This window comes from Teleopsis dalmanni, chromosome 2 (genome assembly GCF_002237135.1).
Source record: "Teleopsis dalmanni isolate 2A chromosome 2, ASM223713v2, whole genome shotgun sequence".
NCBI lineage: Eukaryota > Metazoa > Arthropoda > Insecta > Diptera > Diopsidae > Teleopsis > Teleopsis dalmanni.
In genome coordinates this window covers 124,715,647-124,741,464 of record NC_051847.1, presented here as the reverse complement: position 1 = coordinate 124,741,464, position 25,818 = coordinate 124,715,647, and the positions used below count along the sequence as shown (strand labels likewise).

At 28.9% G+C, this 25,818-nt stretch overlaps 2 protein-coding genes across 3 annotated transcripts in view; one reads left to right on the top strand and one right to left on the bottom strand.

Moving 5' to 3' along the window:
- The window catches only part of LOC119682735 (serine/threonine-protein kinase PAK 3-like), a 491,650-nt gene that overhangs the window by 450,024 nt on the left and 15,808 nt on the right, over positions 1–25,818 (bottom strand). The window lies entirely within an intron of this gene.
- On the top strand, positions 4,097–24,950 carry LOC119682732 (glucose dehydrogenase [FAD, quinone]). Of its 2 annotated transcripts, none has more exons than XM_038096235.1 (5): positions 4,097–4,261; positions 4,362–4,482; positions 22,643–23,047; positions 23,633–23,964; positions 24,034–24,950. In XM_038096235.1, the coding sequence occupies exons 1-5, from the start codon at positions 4,097–4,099 to the stop codon at positions 24,883–24,885; spliced, it is 1,875 nt and encodes a 624-aa protein (XP_037952163.1). In that variant the 3' UTR covers positions 24,886–24,950. The 2 variants fall into 2 exon arrangements, with proteins under 2 accessions (XP_037952163.1, XP_037952164.1); XM_038096236.1 differs by having other exon boundaries at positions 24,034–24,846.

Below are 25,818 nucleotides of genomic sequence, written 5' to 3'. Positions count from 1 at the left end.
TGCCTCCACATCTCTTCACTTAAAAAACAGTCATTTAAAACTATTAATTTTAATGCATAACATACAATAAACGTAGTTATTTCAGGATTTACGCAAATGTAATTGTTTAATTTAGTAGCCTATGAGCTACATTTAGTGAACCCGATGTGATCCTGAAATTACGTTTGGTCTTGTTAAATAATAGCTCAAATTATACAAATTTTGTAAAACATCATAGCAGTGATAAAGAAACAGTGATAAATTTTGCTTTGTTTGACAATATTAATTGTCGGTATTTAGTAATGCTTTTAATTATTCAGTAACTGACAAATGAACGCCTTATTAACGTTGCTATTTGTTCGTTAAACAAGGAATTGCACCAATATCATTTTTATTATATTATCACAAAATAGTCACAGTAATGCAGAGTCACTAATCGTCTCCCCCCGTGTGGTCTAAAGTACACCTACGGCAGGATATGGAGCATCAATCACGTCTCAGTCATTATATAAGTCTGTAAACAAACACAGTTTTGCGCGGCAATGTCGCGATGAGCCTTGACCCTAATTAGCATTCAAAGCAATATGTTTCGGCATGGTTTTACGCTTATCAACAAGTCACTATGATAGAGCATTCTAGTCACAAACACATTTTTACACTTTTAGATTTCGCATTAGACACTGGCACAGCATTGCACATATAATTCAATATTGCTTAGATTTCAAGAACCAGAGCTTTAAAAATGGCAATTTTTGCATGAAAATCACCAAGAACTACTTATTGTTAATTATTGTTGATAGTCTAGTTATTATAAAATGTAGACAAGTCAATTGACGCTAGATAGAGTGTGTAATTTTGTTAGTATAATTAATGTAAAAAAATCAGAACTTTAAACTTCGATATCTTAAGTAGTAATTTACATCGGCATATAACGTTGTGGAAGTAGTTGCTCCACTATTATTGTCCACCTGTTGTCCAATGGGCTTGCCGAGAATATTAGAATCGAACCACAAAAAAGACTGGAATACATCTTAAAAGTCATTTGACTACTTAAATAGAATTACTTACTTACTGCTGTCCTTCTCTCCTAAGTGCAGAATAGGACACTCTTTCAAATGGAATTAATCATTTTAAATGTCCAACCAGTGAAATCAAATTGTGGGTTTGCTTCTGCACGTGAAAATCTTAAAGCTCTTAGTAATTCTTCATTAAATGCATTAAAAAAAAATTTAGTAGTGTACAAATAGATATTACAGTGATCCCAGTGAAATAAGTCAGCAATGATTAAATGTTTGCTTTTTTTTTTGAATAAATGGGAATAATTTTTTACGTTCAGTTTGCAAGGATACCCATCTCCACATACTCATTCGCCAAAAATTCTGTGTAAATCAAGAGAAAATAAAATTATATTAAAAGTAAATTTACAAAAAAGTAGCGGTCTTATTGTATTATTTCGACCAAACAAATATTTTCAATAACAAACAATTTCTCAATAATCACTAAAATAATTATGATTTTATTGGTACAATAAACAAAAATATTAGTATTAGTATTAGCATTATACTACATTTTTTTATTGTATTTTCATTATCATAATTATTTTGATTATTTTAATTATTATAATTATTATTACGTTGATTGCATTTTACTGCGAAAGGTTAAATAATGTTAAATATAAAATTTGTGCAACAATGCTTGATAGTCAATACTTTGGTGGTTTCTTTTTGGGGTTTTGTATTTAAGCAAATTTTTGTTTAGACAAATTTTAAAGCACTCATTTGGAACAATTTTTATTTAAATGCATAGTAAAGTATCTTAAGTACCGGCACAGTTTATAGTTGGTAATGAACTACTTCTTTCTCCTCGAGTTGCTTGTATGATATTTCTAGCAATTCTACATTTATTTAAAAAAAAGTTATTCGAAAATATGTAGAAATTTTAAAATTTATAATAAAGATAATATTAAAAAAAAATAATGAAAAATAAATATTATATTTATCTACAATGCTAATAAAATAAATATTAATAAGTTCGAATTCTAATATTTTCTATGGCTATTGCAGAATAAGTTTATCAATATGGCTTTCATTTTTTTAATACTGTCGAAAGTTTCCTTTCAGTCTACCAATAGACTATGAAGATGGAATCTATATTCAATAAATATTTGCATTCTTTGAGTACAATTTTTTTTAATACTATCTTATAATTTATTCATCTTTTAACAATTTATGGGCTAACCGTGAAAACTGTGAGGTCACTTGAACCTTATGGCCTAGATTGGACAAAAATAAAACGAATAGTCTTTTGGGTTTCAGCAAACCTGCCGTTCGTATACTTTCTGGAGTACTAACAACGCACTGTGCCGTTGCGCCTATGCTCTAATGGTGGCGAGTTCCAACAAGTGGATTATGCAAGAGTTGCCAAGATGGAGAGGGTATAGCATCCATCCACCACTTCATGTGTCTCTGTCTTGAACTGCAGATAAGGTGACTCAATGTCTTGGAGAGATAACGAAAGCAAACTTATCGGATCTCTACAACTTGATCTGGAAAACCAAATGGCTTAACAAGGATAGGCAGAATCTTTGCCACATCGCAATGGGCAATATACGTCTCCGAGTGGAAGTGCTGATAATTGTCAGCACGCGCTTTATCAACCATAACTTATTCAGCTAGTATAAATATCTTTTCATAAAGGAATATTTGTTTTAGTCACATATGTCAAATATAACTATTATCCATGTCATATTATATGACAAACAGAACTGCCATTTATAGCATCATGTGTTTCGTTTAGGGTTTGCCGTTTTATAAAATGGACAAAAAATTAACTGAATGGAAATTGTAAAAACTATCAGATTTCATTAGGAATCAATACGTTTTTGAATGGACTAACGCCATGTTAGTCCAATGTCTGAAATTTCATAGGCGCGAGATTTGTTTCCTCCTTATACTACATTTTCCTTTAACTTTGCACCATTAAATTGGTTGTAGCGGTTGAAATTTTTGATTCTTTAGAATAAAGTTGAGGTAAATGCTTATATATCTACATTTCAAACAAAAATCTACCTGTTGAAACGAATTTTTAATTGAATGTTAAAATCCTGCAAAGAATATGTAATAATAGTTTAAAATTATTATGTTATATTTATACGAATTAATTCATTGTTCTGGACTTGCCTTTTTTCGACTATGTTAAATTTCTCCTATACTATTTTTTAACAGTTTTTGCTGTTATAGCATTTTGACAACATATTTAAACGATCACTCATTCCACATGAGTGCATTTCTTCCTATATATAAATTATTCTATCAGTTGTTAAAAAGCAATTTTGCTACTTTCATTTGTATGCAACATATTAACCATTCAATTTTTTTGTACTTTACTATTAACATGATTACTTATTCTCACTGATTTTTTAAAAGTATTTCATTTGGTTTAAACAATTGCTTGTTAATGCAGTCATTCAAAAGTGAAAAAAAGATTAATACAAACGAAAAATATCATAAATTATTAAATAATAACTAGAAATACAATAATGTAAATAATTTCTGATAAGCATATTGTAAGTGTTTTAATATTTAACTATTGAAAGTAAAGTGGTTTTGTTTGTATAAACAAAAGACTTAAGCAACAAACGTTGAACTTTTCTATTTGCCGTCGATGAATATCGCATGCTGCACATAAAAGCAAAAACTTTTACTTTTCAAAATGTGCTTTTAACACCAAAAACAATTGCATATAACACAAAAGAATATAATTCTTGTAATCAAGCAAAAAAAAAACTACATTTGGCCACTAAATGTCAATCACTTGCATGTTTGTTTATGGTTGACATAAAAACTTTAGATGAAAAAAAAATTAAAAACGAAACACTCATCAAAAACGTAATTTCAATACTTTATTATCTTTATCTTGCAGTGATGGTAAAGAGCAGTAGCTACTAGTAACAAGCAAACACTAAGGAAAAAACCTACAAACCAGTGGCACATATACAAATCGCAGCGGCGCGATCAATCTTAACTTGGTCAGACATAAAGTTTAAGTTTACGCGCAACAACAACAACAGCAACAACAGCAACAATCTACAATAACAACAGCTACAACGATAGATACAATGTCTGCTACTTCAAACTGTGATTGCTTAGTGAGTGTACCAACCGGACCAACGCTGGCTGCAACATGTGGTGGTAGCGCTTTTATGTTATTTATGGGCTTATTAGAGGTTTTCATACGTTCACAATGTGATTTAGAAGACCCATGTGGCAGAGCGAGTTCAAGGGTAAGTATTTTATCTTATTTTATTTATGTATTAAGGATAATAAAGTCCTTTTTTAATTCGCTTTTATGTTGTATTGTAATTTTTACTTTTTGCTTTATAGTTTCGTTCAGAACCAGATTATGAATATGACTTCATTGTGGTTGGTGGTGGTTCAGCTGGTTCTGTGGTTGCATCACGTCTGTCTGAAGTGCCAAATTGGAAAGTCCTACTCATTGAAGCAGGTAGGTGAATGTTATTACAAATAATATGTATTTTAATATATATAGTTTTATATTTATAACAAATAGTTAGTTAATCTGAATATGAATATGTATGAGTGTCATGGGCTCGTCATGAACAAAATTGTTGTTTTCAATGCAAATTATAAAATTGAGAGAGAGAAAAAACAATATGTCGGTTCATGAGAGCCGGTCGTGAGGCTATCATTGCCTAGTCACTTGGGTATAGCAGTTCTATTGAGTAATAAATATTAACATTTGTGTCTTTTAAAAGTAAATTATTACAATTTCTGTGACACTCTGCATAACACACATTTTCGTCAAAGCCAAAAATATACAATTTTGACAAGCCCATGACACTCTACATAACATGGCGCTTATTTATTTTATAGTTCAGTAAAACAAATTTAGAAAGCAAAGAGATATCTCTTAAAAATATCTTAAATAAGAATAATGAGAACGATGTGAATAAATTTTTATTAAGTATTTATACAAAAGTTTTCTTACAGAAAATTATTACTGCGTTTTTAGTGCTGTTAGCTGGCTGTTCGTTTCTTGTTGTTGTTTTGTTCACAGTTAGTTGGCATTTCAGCTGGTGTCTTTTTAAATAAATATATTTGAGATATATAATTGAGCTTTTACTGCATGTATGTAGGGTGTTTCTTTATAATTAATATAAAAATTAATTTAGTATTATAAATATTGTTTTTAACTGTATTATATCAAAAATATACACAAGCAAATATGCCTATTTTGTAAAAAGGACGTTTTTAGTATCTGACTTAATTACTTTAATTAATGATGTTGAGGATTCTTAATTAAATATCAATAAAATTGCTGTTAAGTTCGTTTTTCATAACATGAGTAGCCCGCTTTAGCTATAATCTCTATTAACTGACATAACCTAAATTATTCTAAAATTAAATTAAGTTATGAGAAATTTTTTTATACAGAATTTTATGGCATTTTTAAATGTCATTGCAGAAAAACATATAAATATATATTTTATAAAGACTCTCTATAAATTTCCAATATAATAGTCTTCGTTATATAGTTTATAGTTAGTTAGTGGGAAAACTTGTAAAATTTAACAAATGAGTAATGCTTTAATATAATTTTTTTAAGAGTTAACCTTGTAGTGAACACATCTCGAAATATTAAAGAATTAAAGAATATCAGTTAGTAACCTTTAGAAGATGTCTTTCGGCTTGTAAATAAACTTGAATTAAAGTAATTTTATTATTTTTGCCTTAGGTATAAAGAAAAAGTTAGGAGAAAATGAAAAAATAAACAATCGAAGATGAAAGAAAAAGGAAGCAAATACTTAATACATCACGTATAGCCAACTGTTGTGCTTATGTAGTGTAATGATTGCACTCTATATCTCTCCAATATTAATACTGCATTTCATGTAACCTATTAAATGTTTCTTTACATATAATCTTGATATATTTTCATTTGTTGTTGAAAAACTCAGGTCTCCATATATAATATATTATTCATATACCATGCCGAGTTAGTTAAGTTCCTTAAAGTTTGGAATTGTACACGTTGCAGTATCAGATATGCGAACGAAATTATGGGTTGCCAGAACAGTAAACTATAACTTGGTATCATCAACATATTAAATGTGTTATGGTTGTTTTGTGAAAAAACTACAATTATTTGTGATATCAGCACCTCAAATGGATTATATATTTGTTTAGTGAAAAAAAAACTTTTTCAGGTTTCAATTTGAGTTGCGACCTTCGCCCTATTAATGATTGCCATTCTGTGCTTTTCACGTTTATTCGATTTTTTTCATGAAGATGTGTTTCCCCTGTTAGACTTCCAACACAATTAGTACCAAGGTAATTTGCCTCATATAATAGTCTTTTTGTTAATTGTTGTTAATTGTTACACTTGAGTAGTTGCCTTTTCTGAAGGTGAATACTTATGTAATTAATTTTAATATGCTATTTGAACAGTCATTCTTCAATATATTTGAGGTAATTTGCAAATGTTGCACATTGAGGATTTTTTTAAAAAGCTTTTATTCGGTTGTTGTCATTTTTCTTTGAAGATAATGGGAACATAATTTGTATATAAATTATATCACAGAAACTTCCTAATATCCTTAGCGTTCTGTTTAATGCATAATGCCTTTAATCACAAAATAAAGTGATGATGCTAGTTTTTGGAGTTTTGCTAATGAGTCATCTATGGTAACATTCAGTGGATTAGTAATACCTATAAGTAATATCAGTAAGATAAGGTGCTAAAAGTATTAGTCGATGTTTAGTGCTTTTCCTGGTATTTACACAATCGCAACAGAGTGTAAAGCAGCCCCTATTGATTTTAGGTAATTTTGGAGATGCTCAATCATCCATTGTAATTATATCGAAAAGTTACTATCAAGTCTAGGAAACTTACATAGTCTAAAACTTTTATGGTTTTATTTATACTATTGAAAGTGATCGGATTCATTATCTAATCTGCTTGCAGCTTTATTTTAAAATTTATTGTTAGTTAGTTCATTACGTGTCCATTAATGTAACGTTAAATGTAGTCTATTTAATTATTGTTGGTAGCAAACAGAAAAAACGACATTTCACAAAATTAATTGCAATATTCGACTTGCATTATTTTATATTTGAAAGTGATGTGACTATTTAATTAGTTCATATAACTATTATGAGTAACTGAGTGATGCTTCAAATAATGAAGTGACAGATTAACAGGATTATTTGCATGCACTATTTAAATCTAATTAAAACTCTGAGTTTAAAATAAAAGTAATCAAATTTCAGACTTTCTATTAAAAACTATAATAATACTCACTATCTTAAAACATTGTTTCCTTAGACTGAAGAGCATTCTGTTATTACGACATCTGAAGTTTACAATTCTTTAACTAATTAAATAGTTAAGCCTAAACTACGAATATGTCGAATAGAAAAGTACTGATAATTTATCTTAAGTAATGAAATTTAATTATACGGGCTTTACATATTTGTATAGTGTATACATTTAGCTGCATCAGCATTAGTCACCAATGTGTCGTTATTTATATTATGGACTCATAATATACAGAACAGCTTGTTTATACTAATATCTATAAGAATCAATTGCTTATTCTAATATGGAAATCAAAGTTTTTTTCAAAAGCATTAGTCACAAAAGATCCTGATAGCCAAAAAAATATCATTTTGATAAACAATGAAATAAGATGCTTTGTTTATTAAGATTTTCTGCTTCCATAAATTTTGTTTTTAAATATAATTTGATATAACTTTAATTTTTCCGTTTTTAAATATTGAAACTATTGCTACAGAGGCCTAACGACAGGTGTATCTGTTTCTTTGACAATATTGGCATTACTTCACCAAAGTTGGCTGTGTTAGCACGATTACTGCTTTTGTAGAATTGTTTTTGTATTCATCTTTTCTATATGTTTCGCCCGTTTTTAGTGCTGTTTGTAAGCACTTTAACTTTTACATATTTTGTGTGTATCTAATTATAGCATCAATTAATGTCTTTATTGTGTCTTCATAAGCTTCAACTGGTTTTCTAGAACGTGGGGAATCTTAAACACCAAATGTGTCAAGTCTAAATTTTACACAGTAGTTTTGCTTTATATATATCGGATTATAAGATACATCGGATCCTATAAGATTATATAATTTTTCCTATTCCATAGTGAGGACGTATAAATAATATGTCAAAAATGCTTCTTTTTACGTTCCATATTTGACAGGGCACCAACTTACCGAGCTTTTTTTAAAGCAAGTTCTATTATATCAGCTGTCAAATTTTTCTTCAACTAATGAATTATCTCCAACCTTCAAGAGATGTTTACCGAAAATATATTCGTATATATAAATTAAGCACTCCATACTATAATTGGGACTCTCATTGATTTTGAAGTCTTCTAATTTGTTTAATTGTTTATGAACAATTTTACAAATTTTTCCTATTATGGCCAGCAATATTTAGTTTATTTGGAAGAATAATAAATAAATAGGCATTAAACTTGACGTCACTTTGGCGAAAAATTTGTGATTTTTGGTGTGAAACTTTCACCAATATTGGGTCTTAATTGTATAATTCAGACACTCAATACTAAGTTATTAGTGTTAATAAGTTGATTGGTTCTTCTAAAATTGGATTGGTTATTGTAAACTTAATTTTGTATCATTTACTCGTATGAGGTATTACCTATCAGTGGTATAGACTTGTGCCAATAAGTGGTATACTAGCAAATACTTTTTTGACAGTGTTTTTACAGTTTAATAAATTCTGTATTAAAGATAAAAATGTATCGGTCATTTCGATCATCTGAAGAATTTTTGGAATATAACTGTCCATGTTATGAACACAATACTTAAAGGGAAAATATTTTTAAATATCAGTTAAAAACTTAATGAACTTATGGTTCCAAATCTTATTCTTTATTGTTTTTAATTAAGTTCCACAATTGTCAACTTTAATTGTATTTGAACTTGACATCATTTTCAATATCTGTTTTAATTGCTGTAGTAAATGATTTTGAGGTGTTTTTCAAATCGCCATTCAATTGGTCTAATGAGAAACAGTAATATTCGTGGATTATTTCACTTTTAAAAGGTAATAATTGATTACAGTATATAAATTTCTAATGCGAAGTAACTAATACTCCCTTCTAAACAACAGTTCTGTATCGTTTACCATTTCCACTTGCATTAATTTTCGTTACTATATTTCAGTAATTTAGTCTTTCATTTTTATTCAACCTTCAGTCTCTCAATCGTGTTTGTTGTCTTTTTATCGAAAGTTGTTTTTATTTTGAATCTATTTTATTATAAAATGACGAAAGACAATCCATAACTTCGGCAACTATAACATATGTGCATTTTTTGTGTGTTTAAGCACTTATTTGCATTCAACTTTTTTATGTTTAAAGCCTATTTCGAAAACTTCTGGCCAATTTTAACGTCAGTACCTTGACATCCTTAAAGCAATTTTTTTTCTAGCTGGAAAAATATATGTCAGAGTCAGGATATCACATTGAAATTTATTTATTTGACTTTATTATTATGGAGTTTTATTAGTGTATGAAATGTTTTCACTCAACCGTATATTTAATAGTTGTATGTTGTATGTATGTATAAAAATTTAATATATTTCTATCACACTTGATATCGTCCATAACTGGTTCATTAATGTTCAAACGATATCAGAATCTATATAAACCACATATTTTTAACTATCACGACTATCATATATTTGACTGGCCCCTCTTTCAACTACCTATCGACAAACAGAGATTTTAAGGTATTGACTAAAATTTGTATGAGAGTCATTTGTGGATACAGTCAAACCAAGTCTTGAATTTACTATAAATTTAATGTGGTTTAATAAGGAAAATAAGGTTTCATATATAATGTATAAATGTATATGTGCATGCGATATTATTAAAAAAATATGTATAATTAAATCAATTAAAAAACATCTACTTAATAAAAAATAGAAACAATAATTTGAAGTAACTATCTGTCAAAAGCATTGAATCTTCAGCATGTATAAAGCTAAATTTTTTCTCGTTATAATATATGTATTAGATAAACTGTCGGGTGTTAGTTTAGCTGCATGAGAACTTCAAATCATAATATAAAACCGAAATATTATAGGAAAGAAAATATTTTATTATTATTAGGTAGAAATTTCATGGCATTTATTTTTCGAATATGATTTCTGGCTTATGTCTGTTGCGGCTACGAATTATATGGCCCATTCGGGCAGTCCAATTTATGAATATTTTTTTGCAATGAATATGGCCGTATGTCGTTAATGGTGGCATAAACAATGGCTTCCAATGATTCAGGAGTTGCTGATTTGTGGGCATAAACCAATGACTTAACAGAGCCCCATAAAAAATAATTGAGAGGTACGAACAAGAGGTCCACTTCTGGAAAAAAGTTGTTACCAAATTGATTTCCGAATAAATCGAATGTTAAATGCGCTATATGGTAAATTGCACCGTCTTGTTGAAACCAAATGTCGTCGATATTTACCTGATTAATTTTTTTAAACAAAAATTCAGTGAGCACGGCTCGATAGCGCCGTAACGGCAGCTCCTTTCTCATTTCGAAAGAAATAAGAACCGTTAATGTCGCCAGCGTGTTAACCGCACCAAACAGCAAATTTGAATGGATTCGTTAACAGCTTGATGATTATCTTCGCTCCATATACGTCAATTTTGCTAATTATCATAGCCATTTAACCATAAATGAGCTTCATCACTAAACACAAAGTGCTCTATAAACTTCGTGAACAAATAAATTTTTTCCAAAGTAAATTTCCATTATTTGGAAGCAGTTCTCTGCAGCCAAACCATAACTATCGGTATCGATAGTTCTCATGCAACTAAAAAATTTTTCTGAAAATTTTATATTTAAACATTTTACTATGAATAATAAAAGTGTTATAAATTCTACAAATTAATTTTGTTCTTCAGTAAAGGGCTTTTTCCTTTCCAAAACTGTGCTATTCCTATATACCTGAACTAAGAACGAAAAAACTATTTATAAATTATCAATATATTAAAATTGTATTTTTACTTTGAACACTTTAAAAAATTACATTTATAGATGCTTCATGTCGAACATATCAGTTCACTTGATGGTAGATCATTTCGGATTCCCAAATACTACTATCACTCATAAAACCGTTCAAGAAATTCACTAAATATTAGATGACTATGGAATATATATCAATAACTTTCATGCAACTGTAGGTAGTTAGTTCATCTACAAAATATTGAATAAAAGTTAATGTTTTGATGACATTTGACTAATTCGCTGTAATATTTCTAAGGCTTTATTAGAATGGTTCAGAAAAACGCTATTTGTAAACATTCATAACTATATCTAAATCATAGATCCACCACTACATTTTGTGGAATAAACAACACTTAAAATAGTGAATGGAAAAAGTGAAAGAGTTCCAAAAAAGGCAAAGGTTGTGTTGTCAGTCCGAAAGGTCAAAACTACTGACAATACTAATGTACATTATTTAAAAGTTACTCAGTAAAATGTCACTTTAAATTCAATTAAGTGCTGATAGTAAAATAGCAAATGAATCTTTAGTATTACTTAAGTGTTTACTTTTAATCTTTTTATGTATTTAAATAAAAAGCAAAATTTACGATATGTTAACTTAAATTAACGTGTCCCATTGACAACGGTGGACACATTAATTGATGGAATTGATGGAATATTCTGATTGAGATCTAAAATTTCTGTAATCTCTTATGTCTTTGAACATCTCCAGTTTCATATACCATAAAATTACCATTTACCATTAAATTTTGAGGTTTGTTAAGTACAGGGCAGAATAAAACTAAGGCACTTTGTCTGATTAGGCCACCCTAATCACCCTAATTGAGTATAAGACAGAATAAAACTATGGCACTTTGTCTGGTTAGGATACTTTAACTTGCATTTCTTAGTTTTTTAACTTGCATTATATAACTATATATATATATATTTAACTTGCATTATATAAAGAACATCATTTATGTTTAAGATATTAAAACAAATCAACCGCAATTAGTTCTTTCAAATTAGTTCTTTCTGGGCAGTAACAGATGAAATAATCTGTGTTGTTCTTGAGACGTGATTAACGTGTTGGATATTTGATGATGAAGTACTCTAATATCTTCTATCTTTAATTAATTAACATAAGAAATCACTGGATCTTTACAAAGCTTACTTTGGAAGTTTCGTTTTTTATCAGATTTTTTGTGGACATAGTCCACAAAGTCATAGAAGAAATTATGTAAAGCTGCCATCGACAATTGAAGGTGGCGCCAGAGGAGTCCTAGCGAAATCTTAACTAGTCAAATCGCTTACTTAATATTAAAAATATTAACGGGAAAAACTATAATTCATACTTTATCGTTGATGTGAGTTTGAATTAAATATTTATATTATATATGATTTGATAATGCAGCAGCTCCCACATAGGAATATTAAGTATATATTATTATTTGGAAACTAATATGAAGTTTTCCAAAGAGGAAATTAAGATTTGGCTTGAATTAATAATTAAATACTGATTAATAAGTTGATTCTTTGATATATTCATATTCATATTCAATAATTAAAATAATCAGTCATTGAAATATGTATAAATAGTGTATACTTCTCTAAATTTTCTAGAATAAGTTTCTTTTATAATTATTTTAAGATTCAGTAAATATTCGTGAAAAATTATGCAGTGCTGAATGAGTAATGTATAGTAAATTTAAGGTCTATCTGATTTCACAATAGGTTGAAAAGGTGCTTATTGTACGCTTATATAAAAATTATGTTATGAATATAAACAATTTTAGACGGAGCCAAGGAATGGCTTAAAGTCACCGTTGCAGTTATTATAAGATGTCATACATGTGATAAGTTCTAATGGATTAATTAACATTTGACTGTGAATCAAGAGAATAACAAATTATCTAACGAAATAAATTAATTACAATTGAATAACAAGTATATATATACATTTATATATAAGTATGTATTTATATGTATGTATACATAAATATATTATTAAAGTAAGTAATTTAATTATATACCAATTATGTTCAGAACATGTTGAAAAGCAATCAAAATTCAAAATTTTATGTTTAACAATAAAATAATTACTATTGACACAAATTAGATACAATTATTCAACATATGGTAAAGATATCGAATCAAAAAATTAGTTGCATGCAATGATTCAAACTGCATTCAAATAATTATAATTTTTGAATAATAAAGTTTTCAAATGTAGTATTTAACGAATTTAAAAGCGAAATAAATGTGACTCAAATGACAATTGCGAAAACTGCATTCGATGTTTAGTAATTAAAAATACATTAATTTTGTAAAATTTTAAACCGTAACGAAGTTAATGATTTATAATTTCATTTACAAAATTCCAAATATTTACTATTTGTATATCTATCAAATTTATAAATAAATATTAGTAAGAGTTGTAGGAGTAAATTTCTTTTAGAAAAGGACTAATTTTAAAGTACTATTTAATTCCTTTCTATCTAGAAGATTATAAATTTTTCTAATTCTTGTAATATAGGAATAGGTATATATCAGTGTGCTAGGTAAATTTATTAATATACACCTCTTTTAACCCACAGATCATTTTTATAAAAGATCAAATGATTTTTTTTTTTTCCTGAAAATTTTAAGTAAAATTTATAATTAATGTAGTTTTCTGATTTTAAATGGCATAAACCGTTTCTAGTTTAAGTTAGCAGCATATTTTGTCAACAACTTTGAATTTATTTCGGATACCAATACCTTCTGCTCAAAAAGTATCCGGATTTTGTTGTTTGTTAACTACTCCTTAAGTAATAAAGCTTTTTCAAAATTTTTTTTGTTATATTGGTACACCCTTTCTTGACATATGGTCATCTGAGCGCAATCTGTCAATTAGTTTGTTTACAGCAGCTGTTAATGTGAGACTACCTCAAGTGCATTTAGCGGTTTTTCCTATGGAAAATTCTTGTTGTACGCGATTTTTTGACCAAACACGGCACCACTGTCATCGCTTAGGCACCATATTCGCCAGATCTGGATCCGTGCGACTTTTTCCTGTTCCCAAAACTCAAATTGCCCCTTCGTGGTAAGTGTTTTGAGTCGATTGAATCGGAAAAAAGAGAATTCGCTGAATGAACAAAATCCCTACCTTCACGGGCCTGCGAAAAGTGTATGGAAGATTGGGTTAAGCGTTGGCATATGGGTATCGCTTCAGAAGGAGCATATTTTGAAGGAGATAAAATAAATTTGGAATAAAATTTAAATTTGTGTGTTTTATTTACAAAATCCGAGTACTTTTTGAGCAGAAGGTACATACAAATAGTAATATTTGTTTCTCGAAGATCCCACATACTTTTTCAGCTAATCAATATAACTTCTAATTGAATATTGCTATGCATTATAATCTACTTCAAGAGTTTAAGTTTTTAATTAAATTTTTTTTTAAATTATTCTTTGTTCTTATATTAAAAAATTAACTAATTTTATAAAGTAATAGGTATTGTGGTCTTAATGTTGGTCTTATGAGTATAAAAAAATATTTATGGAATAATTCAGATTAGGTTAAATGGATTATTCGATTTCAAAAAGCATAATAATTTTTGAATGCGTAGATGATCGGGTTGTTCTTTACCAACCCGATATATGATAATATATGATTTGTATAGTTTTGCGGGGAACGCAGTCTTTTAGGATGTGTGTTATTCAGATTGCTGAGGGATAGAAACAGAAGGGACAATGTGGTGATTAATTTTTCGTTACTGTTTAAGAACTGGTTTAATACTTTAGTGCAACATTCTGCAAGTCTTTTTTTTGTCTTATATATATAATTAAAGTATGTATGTTTTGCCTATATTGTAGAAAGGCTTGAACTTAACAAATTAAATTTGTGAAATAAAAAATAATTTTTTTTTATGTAAATATTGTATTCCCATAAATTCTATTCAAATGGGAATAATACATGTATTTTTTTAAATGCATTGAGTAATTGTTAATCGATATTGCATAAGATATAATGATGAACTCGATCAACTGATGGAAAGTGAAATAATAATCAAGCAACGCTTGAAGTAGATGCCCGAAGAAAAAGCAGCAGTCAGAATCTTCGAGAGTGAAGTTAGAATAGCGCAAAAAAAGGAAGACCGAGAAAGAGATAGAGTGACAGTGTTCGACAAGATCTGAGAGATATAAATGTCACCAACTGGAAGATAAAAGTCAAAAATAGATAAGAATGAAAGAATGTCGTAAAACAAGCTTAGGTCCTACATGGAGTTAATACATACCTTATTGCGGCAGCGTACCCAGACTGGATGACAAATACAAACTCTTGAGATACCTTTTAAATCAAAATAAAATCCAAACACCCCTAAAATGCAATAGTACATATTCTCCATATCATTATTATTAATGCTATTTAAAACTATCACTATTTTTATTTCAAAAATATACTACTATGATACAAAAAGGTGAAATTATTAATTTTCGCTTTTCAATTTTGGCAATTCTTTTATTCTTTTATCTGCGTTTGTCCAATATTTACGTACGTGTTTTATAATGTCTGATTTGTTTGCGTAGTTAAATTTCTGCTGATGAAAGGTTAGGAATCTTTTATTAAGCTTTCGATGGCCAGACTATGTCTTACATAAATATTGACAAGATAAAAATCAATCTCATCAAAAATTGTCAGTTGATTATTAGACACCTAGCTGATATTGGTAACTTTTCATTTTGATTAGTTCTGCTTTAAGAGATTTTGTGCCCGAAAACACTCAGTTTTAGAAAAATTAGCATCGCGTGGAATTCTGTCAAATAATGCTTTCTAATAGTCAGAATAAAAAACATGCATGGTAAATTTGACTCATATTGTTCGACAAAGATCTTCACCTGATTATGCTGATATAAGAATAACAGTGAGACTTTTGGTTATACCTTTACACCAACAAACCAATCCAGTGACACCATTTTGACATGATTGAGGAGAAGAAAACCACATTACCGCGGATTTTAAAAGCCATTCCAAAAATCGACATTTACAACTGTTTCTAGGATTGGAAAATTCGTTGACATAAGTGTATTGTATCGAGAGGGGTGTAATTTGAAAGCAATGGATTAGATTTACATAAATTTATTTTATTTTTCAATTCCAATGTTATATCAGTTACTTACATCATCGTTCTGGTAGGTTTGGTTAGGTTAGGTTTGGGACCAGCGATCCCAGGGGGATATCCTTTGGCCCATAGGCCATTGTGCTACCGTATTATTAAAAACCCAAGGGCTAACACCATCCATCTGATCCAATGGATCGAGATCCATACTGGTAAAAATGTTTTAAAAAAAATATATTTTCCCATTTTGAAATAGTTAAATATTAAATACGAAGATTACTAACGTATAAATATCTGTATGAAAAATTCCCCCTTTTAAATCTCTTCTTGATGAACACCTTAGACGTCATCGAAGGTTCGAAACAGTTCTAAAACCACCGAGATTTATATGGCAATATAATTGACCACTAAGTTTATCTTGTTCCTTGAGAAATTGTAGCTACACTGCCACTAAATTCTTACAAAAGGCTATATTTTTAGTAAGATCTTCAAGTAATTTGATAATATTTTTACTAGTTTGTAGGGAGGTCAATATTCAACTAGGATCGTTGCGCCATTAATGATGATGACTAGTTTGTAGTATGTTAAGCATATGGACCAAATAAGACACATATTCTTACTCTGATTTAATACTTTGCCAGACAGACAACGATATACCATTTTATGCTATTGTATTTTCTCTATTTTCAACATTTTCAAATATCCTTTCTATTGGTATCTGGACTATACTAACGTTTCTTCATAATCTTAACAACATACAGTTTCATTTGGTTAATAGGTTAGCTTCGACATCGGGCAATTAAAATTAAAAGCTCATAAATCTTTTGTAAATTGTGTAAGAAAAAAATTTATTGCGAATTCCAGCACAGGCTCGGCACTGCTTTTATTTGCACTTAAAACGATCGCAAATAATATTTTAGGCCACTGGAAAAAACATTCACCCAAACCTTTTATAGGGCAAATTCCACCTTCTTAGTGGAAATTCGATTAGGTGAGTAAAAGGGGTACTTAATTGACTGATGACTGATTATAAATTTTGAGAGTTTTTATTTGAGCGTTTTTAACTGCATTTGTGTATTTTAATTAACAAACTTTCAACAATTCGTTGCACTTTTAAATCACTTAAAGCTGAAGGAAATCTTTAGAGTGCCGTATGAATTGCTGGAACTAAGAAAAAATTGAGGATAGTAAAACAAATTTGCAGAAAGGAGTTTTAAAATTAACTATTATAAATTATTCATATTTTATATTATAAATTTAGTTGATTTGGATGTTATTTGTTATTATCTATATTGAGGCAGTATATTGCAAAATGCCAGTAAAATTTATATTATAGTTCATAAAATTTAATTATCAAAAAACTGTTTTTGTTTGTTTTGCCCAAAGTTCCGCTATTGGTCAAAGAAGCTAATATGAAAGTCGGTAAGCAGTCTTATAGTAATGTATCACTCATAACTTAATGATATAAGTGGTAGGTACTATGCATCTAATATATTAAAATTAAAAAAATTTTAAATATTATTCTACAAAATAAACTGTATTTTTTTCAAATAAAGTGTTTATAACTTAACCATTAAAAATTAAATATACATTTTCTTTAAACTTAAAAATTTCGAAAATGTTTTCTACAAAATAAACTGTATTTTTTTCAAATAAATTATTTATTAATCAGCATTTGAAAGCAAATTTTTTAAATTTTGTTAAACTTTACATTATTAAATACAAAGTAATGCTTTGCTGGGTGCCTGGTCACACAGAAATCAATGGTAATGAGTTTTCGCGCAATCTATAGTAACGGTAAGGTATCCTTCCTAGGCAAAACAGAGTTGAGGATGCTGGTGGGATATTTTACGGGTCACCACGGACTGCGTTATCACCTTAACAAAATAGGTCTATCTGAAGAGATAGATTGTCGACTGTACTTAGAAGCAGATGAGACTGGAAAATGTGACTGGAACATTATCTGTGACTGCCCAGCGTTGATCTGAACCAGGAGGAGGTCACTGGGTCAAAAATTACTTTCTCCTTCTGACATTAGGAGGTCCTCAATGGCTGACATTTTGGCTTTAATTCGAAGAGTGAACACAAATATCAGAACAATCATTAAGACAAAGTAGCTGTTCCATACGTTGTTATGTATATATAGTAATATTGGCGTATACTGGGACTTATTTAAGTGAATTAATTCAAAGTTTATATGAAAGCTTATATTTAAATAAGAATCATTAAATTTATTCCGGAGAATCGGAATCGTGGTGCTGTTTAGACAGAATTAATTGTTTTCAACTTTATTGAGATTTTGGAGCCAATTTCAGACTATTTAAAACTATAATAGGAAATTCTAGACTATCTTAATCCATAATCCATAAGACAACTAAATTATTTTTTTTGAAAAATCGTTAAACCTTTGATTGAACTGGTCTTTTGAAATAATTCTTAAATATTTAAACTATTTAGTTTTGAGTAGATTTTTTTATTTCCTTATTATATCTATTTACCATTTATGTACATTATTTTATTTGTATAGTATTTATGTATTATATGTACTTAATATATCAATATACAATATTTTTATATAAGCTTATTCTAAACAAATTTATTTCTATATTTAAATTTATTACATATATATATTATTATATTATTTATTTAAAAATATTTTGATATAAATAAACTTAGATTATATATACATTGAGACTTGTTAACCGATTTGATCTCTAAGACTTTTGTTCTCAAAATGTTTACAAATAGAATTTATTTTGAATTAAAGAGTTAATTTATATATTTTTAATTTAATTTGCGGAATAAGTCATTTTACTAATTAATAAAATAAATTAAAAATCGAAAAGTAAAGTAGAATTTTTGTTTGTTTACAATTTGCATTGAAACAAGTTTTTCTTACTATTTCTGGTAAAGTAATTTTATGCAATAAAATGCATGCACCCTACAGTCAGTACAATCGATATTATAGTACGTGATCTCTACATACAATCGTGGAACATAGTCTATAATATTTTCATTAAAAGTTAATATACATAGTGGTCACATTATTAATTTTTTGTAAAAATCTAATTTTTTTTAAAGTTTATATAACGAATACAAAGCAAAGGTATAAAAGATCTGTCAGGTGACATGTTTGTGGAAGTTTTTACTTTAAGAGCTTCAATATAAAGTGACGTATAATCGAAGGCGGGTCTATTACTTACAAATCAATTAACAGCCGAAAGTTTGTTTTATATTTCTGGGTTCCATATTCTCTAAATTAAAGTTGGAACGTCAACTGATTAGACAAACCGCTAGTGATTAGTGATTAGGCAAACTATCAAAAAACGTATGTTTAATATTAATAAAGTAAAGTAATTCTGATTGGAGAATCGTACGAAAAAACTTACTCGTAGTTCTATCATTTAGTTTGACTGAATGTATACTTAAGACGTTGGGGGTACTATCTTGCAGTCATTGCAAGGTGCATGAATCGCAAGAATGCTATACTAAAATTGCAATAACGCGAGAACACATCTGTTGCAGAATTACAACATCAAAATGAAGCAGCTGTTTTTGCAGTACATAGCAGTTTTTTATACTTTTTTGTTTCGTTGCAAGCATATATACACGGGTTTTGGTATAGCAAGATTGCAAGCAATTGCAAGAAACTAAAAGCGTGTTTTTTGTTGTAGTCCATTACACGCTCGTGCAATCTGTGCATTTTGTTCACCTTGCAATGAGTTTGCAAGACAGAGTGAACACCCCTATTGTTATTTTATAAAATCCAGTACTTGTGTTAAAGTTTTATGAATTTTCAATAGAAGTTTAGTATTTTCTATGAGTATATATGAAATTTAAATATCTTAAACAAATTTAAAATCACTTTAATAATAATTATTTTATTTTAAGATAAAAAAATAAATTTTAAAAAATAATTAAAAAATCACTTAGTCTAAGTTCTGCACTTCTAGTTAGTGTTTTCAATAACTAAATGAATGTCGTTTAACACTGATGATCCTTTCAAAGTCATAGAGCTTCTTCTGTCAGCAGAAAAAAAATGATCACTTTTCACTAATCATGTTTAACGATAATAGTCCTCGTGTCTGAAATATATTTTTTTTATTGGTTATTAAATGAAAAACATAAATTTTATAGTGTTTTTTAAGAGTGAGTGTTTTTTGTGTACGAATATTAAAATGAAATACATATTGAATTGTGGTTTATACTCCTAAGTAGTTACGTAGGGTGATTCACGATAGTTAATAAGTATATACATACATTTCTTATTTTTGCACTATATACTATATTATGAAATACCTGTCTCTTTTATTTAAAGAAATACTTCTATTCAATGATGATGCACTGAAAATGACAAAATCTGATCCACAGAGTTTTAATCCCACGGTACTTGTTTTTGTGTTAATTTTTTTCAGTAGAAGTTTGTGGTTTAAACATTTTAATTTTGAATTTCGATCTCATGTCAAAGTTGATAAATCACTTTTAGCTTTGGTATAATAAATTTCAAAGTAACTGTAGAAAAAATAATTAAAAATCATTTTATCTGTCATTGCTAAAAGTTTTAGTCACAGCATTTTTGTGACTTTGATACGATTAAATTTTTACTTAATAATACAAATTTTTTTTTAAATAAAAATTTAGATTATTTCCGGAAATGCATTTTATTAGTTATTAAAGTTAATAAAAAAATTAATTAGCTTTAAGTTTTATTAATAATAATAAACAAAGCTAAAGTGCAATGACTGATAAGGAGCTTGAATAAATTAGCTCAAGGCTGTGCGGACAAAAAACTTAAGACACGAACTTTTTGTCAAAATACTTTACTCGTATTTAGCCTAATTGAGTTTAACGAAAAGTTAATAAAAATAATTAAAATTTTTTATTACTATAAGTAAAATGTATACGTTTGTATTTTGTGTGGATTTCAGTATTTGGTTTCTTAAAATTCAAGTTATATTAATAAAAATTTTACGTTATGCAAATTTGTTTTTATAATAATAATGGTGAAAGGAATTTGTTAAATTAAAATTGTGCTAAAACAACAAAACAAATTTAATGACAGATAAAGTAAATATTATGTGGAAACATGATATATTATTTATTAATATTCTTTTAATATATATAAATAACTTAATTTTTTTTATATTAATATAATATTTGTTATTTTGGTTTATATGTAAGCAATGTTTAATTTTGCGAAGTACAATATCTGATATTGGTAATAATTAATTTACTAAATATTATATTGATATTAAAATCTATAAACAGTTTATTTTTATTTGCATTTCCTAATATATCATCACGTTTTTAGTAAATTAAACACAATATCAGTTGAATGAACTGTTTTTTATTTATGAAAAACTTTTATTTCGATTTTTTATGATGTGTATGCCATTCCCATCTACAGTCACCACTTCAAGAAAAATTCACTACACGAAAACTAATTCTGACAAATCCATTTTTATTGCAGAAGTGGTTGTGGCAGTTGAATTTTAATATACTACCTGGTTCCATCATGACTAAAGAGTTTTTAAATATAATTTGCAGGTAAAATAGGTATTTGGATTTCTATATTATAAATACCTCTCCGTAATCAAGTTTTCTTCAAGTATGTGCTCGAAATGTTATAAGTTACATACCAAAGTTATGGTAGTATATACATATAAATATCTTCGAAACTGCTTTTAGAGCTATAGTATAGTTGCGGATAGTTAATATTAGTTGTTATCGTTTTATGATATATTATTACTTAAGATTGAAAACTTCTGAAACCTCATATGTCTGATCCAATACTTAAAAACATGAAAGTCCAGATTAACGCATATGCACTTAAAGGAAATTATCAGAAGTTGAATAAAGAAAACTTTTTAACAATAGTATCCCACTATAAATCACTTTGCAAACAGTTAACCCTCTGTAAAATAGATTTGGAAGCATCAATTTACTATATTTGCCATTAGCTACAAGCTTCGAAAAGAATCATTTTTTTCTTACTTAATTTTTTTTCTTCTCATTTTTTTCTTAACTCCTCAGGAGACTTAACTCCTGGTGCCTTCAAAACATTTATTATAATAACAGCCCATATTAAAAAATTAATTTATCAAACCATAACTTGAGATATTGGTAAAATTATTAATACAAATATATTCTTGATTTTTTCCAGATTAATTTTTAAATTCAAACAATGTGAGAAAGATTTTATAAATCAATTGATTTTAATAATATAGAAAAAAAATTTAGTTATACTTGCCTAGTCCCTTACACACCTTCTTTATAGTATAAAAAAATCAGGCAACAGCTAGATTTTAAAATGAATTTAAACTAATTGAACTCTGGCATCCCAAGATTTTATCGAAAAAATGCCAGTTATAAAGTATAGTATTCCTGTATTCATGTTGTAGACTGTCTAAATATTTAGAATAATTAATATTATATTACATTAGTTATATTAATTAATTTTATTTAATATTTTTAATTGTATTTTGTATTTTCTTTTAATTAAAGGTGGTGATGAACCCGTTGGGGCACAAATACCTTCTATGTTTTTGAATTTCATTGGCAGCGATATTGATTGGCGTTATAATACTGAACCAGAACCAATGGCTTGTCTTTCATCCGAAGGTCAACGCTGTTACTGGCCTCGTGGTAAAGTTCTTGGTGGTACCTCAGTTCTGAATGGTATGATGTACATTCGAGGCAACCGAGAAGATTATGATGATTGGGCTGCTATGGGAAACCCGGGTTGGAGTTTTAAAGATGTCTTACCATTTTTCCTTAAGTCTGAAGATAATATGCAATTGGATGAAGTAGGCACAGAATATCATGCAAAGGGTGGACTATTACCTGTTTCGAAATTTCCATACAATCCTCCACTATCTTATGCTATCTTAAAAGCTGGCGAAGAATTAGGTAAGTTAGAGTTGTCAATGTATTTATTAGTCATAATGACAACTAAAGGTCGGTTGGGTTAGCCAAACTTTCTACATCAACAAATACATTAGATACAGGCATTATTTTACCCTTCATATAGCCTTTACGAAAAGGTAACATTAATATATCGGATCAAAGATAAAATTATGTCACACTATTTTTAAGGGTTATTCCGTTAACTGCATATACTTACGATACGTTTGAACTCGAAAACGCTGGTTATATGAAATGAAGACTATATAAAGATCAAAGATTGACATGCATTTTAAAACCAAATTCTGCACTAAAAGATATCTTCATCTAATAGGTGCCTTTTATGTTATATTTCAGGCATAATAATTATGAGCAGATAAAGTTAGAAAATTTTAGCCCCCTTCAAAAAATACCTGCTTAGTTTGCTTGCCTAGCGTGACAAATTTAATTATTTATAACTAAAACAGATGATTCTCATTACATATTAAATGCGACTGTTGTCTCCATAGCTAGCTATAAGCTACCCCTGCTATCTACCATTATCATAATAATAAGTTTTAACCGATATTGATATCATTACATTGTATACAGGCTTTTCAATACAAGATCTTAATGGACAAAATTCAACCGGCTTCATGATTGCTCAAATGACAGCACGCAATGGTATACGTTACAGCTCGGCACGATCTTTCTTACGTCCTGCCCGTACACGCAATAATCTTCACATTCTACTCAACACAACAGTTTCAAAAGTGCTGGTTAATGCCAATACCAAGACTGTGCTCGGTGTTGAGGTTGTAGATCAGTTTGGAAGCATGCGTAAAATCATTGCGAAAAAAGAAGTTATCATAAGTGGTGGTGCTGTAAACTCACCACAAATACTTTTACTTAGTGGAATTGGACCCAAAGAAGATCTAATGAAGGTATTATTCATTTGTAATAAAAATTTCTAACTGGTTTTTTACTTAATTACTTATTTTTATTTAAATCAGGTCAATATACGTACTGTTCATAATCTACCCGGTGTCGGAAAAAACCTACACAATCACGTTGCTTATTTCACAAATTTCTTTATTGAGGATGCAGATACAGCTCCACTGAATTGGGCTACAGCTATGGAATATTTACTTTTCCGCGATGGTCTTATGTCCGGTACTGGTATATCAGATGTAACTGGTAAAGTAGCATCACGTTACGCTGATCGTCCCGATGTACCAGATTTACAATATTATTTCGGTGGCTATTTGGCAAGTTGTGCACGTACCGGTCAAGTGGGCGAATTACTTTCAAATAATTCACGCAGCATACAAATATTTCCAGCAGTATTAAATCCAAAATCTCGTGGCTATGTCACACTAGCTTCGGCTGATCCAATGGCATCCCCACGTATATTTGCAAATTATCTAACCGATGAACGTGATGTCAAAACACTTGTCGAGGGCATCAAATTTGCTATACGACTGTCACAAACAACACCCATGAAACAATATGGTATGCGTTTAGATCGTACAGTGGTAACGGGCTGTGAATCACAAACCTTTGGTTCAGACGCTTATTGGGAGTGTGCGGTGCGTCAAAATACTGGTCCAGAAAATCACCAGGCAGGTTCGTGTAAAATGGGACCAGCACGGGATCCCATGGCGGTTGTTGATCATGAGTTACGTGTACATGGTGTACGTGGTTTGCGTGTAATGGATACATCTATTATGCCAAAAGTAACAGCTGGTAATACGCATGCACCAGCTGTGATGATAGCAGAGAAAGGCGCGTATTTAATTAAACGTGCTTGGGGTGCTAAAGTCTGACGTTTAGATGCAACGTGGACGCTGCGTAGAGTAATTTAAAATTTTATAATATTATAAACAAAATTTTTAATTAATAAATTTATTTTGTAGTAAAAATTCAAAAATTATTGGCTTTCCAAATTAAAATTATATTTCACTAAATTCTATTACTAAACACACTTCTCGACCTTAAAATATCAAAATTTTTTGAATCTCTAATTGATATATCTATCTCTCTACGTGTCTATGTTGCTATCTTTACCAAATAAACTTTTACCTCTTATTTTATTACTAATTGGTCATAGCTAACATTGACCGATATTCCTACTTTATTTCTGTACTATAAATTTAATAAGTCTCTTATCTTTATCTTTATTTTTTTTATACTAACTCTAAGCTTTAAGCGCTCTCCTTCACTTTTGTCTTTACTAAGTGTATTTATAGAACTAGAAATAGAAATACAAGTAAATATATATTTTACAAATTTTAGTATAAATCTGTACTTTGAAATTACATTTCAGGTTCAATATTGAATAACGTAAGTAATATAATACCCTGACTTATTATTTTCTATATAATAGATGAAAATTTTTGAAAAATTGATCAGTATTGATATGGAGCTAACTCGACTGAATTAATTCAAGTTTCAATGATTGGTAGTAAAGGTGACAAACTTCATACAAATCGAACTTCTAATTTTTAGAAATAGACACATAATACCAACGCATTAAATACTTGAAAATAAATATAATTGATATGATAGTCCGAAGAACCGTTTTTACTAACTAAATCTATGAAAAATCTATTATGTATATCCGTCTAATAAACAATTTAACTAAATCTTCAATTATTCGCGATACGTTCCAATTCAGAAGCGCCAAAAAATTTGGAAAAATAACCCAAATTCTCATGTGTAAACGTATTGGCGTATTGGCCATGCAACCAAGGAATAAACATGCTTTTAAATAACTTTTGTAATATATAATATATAAA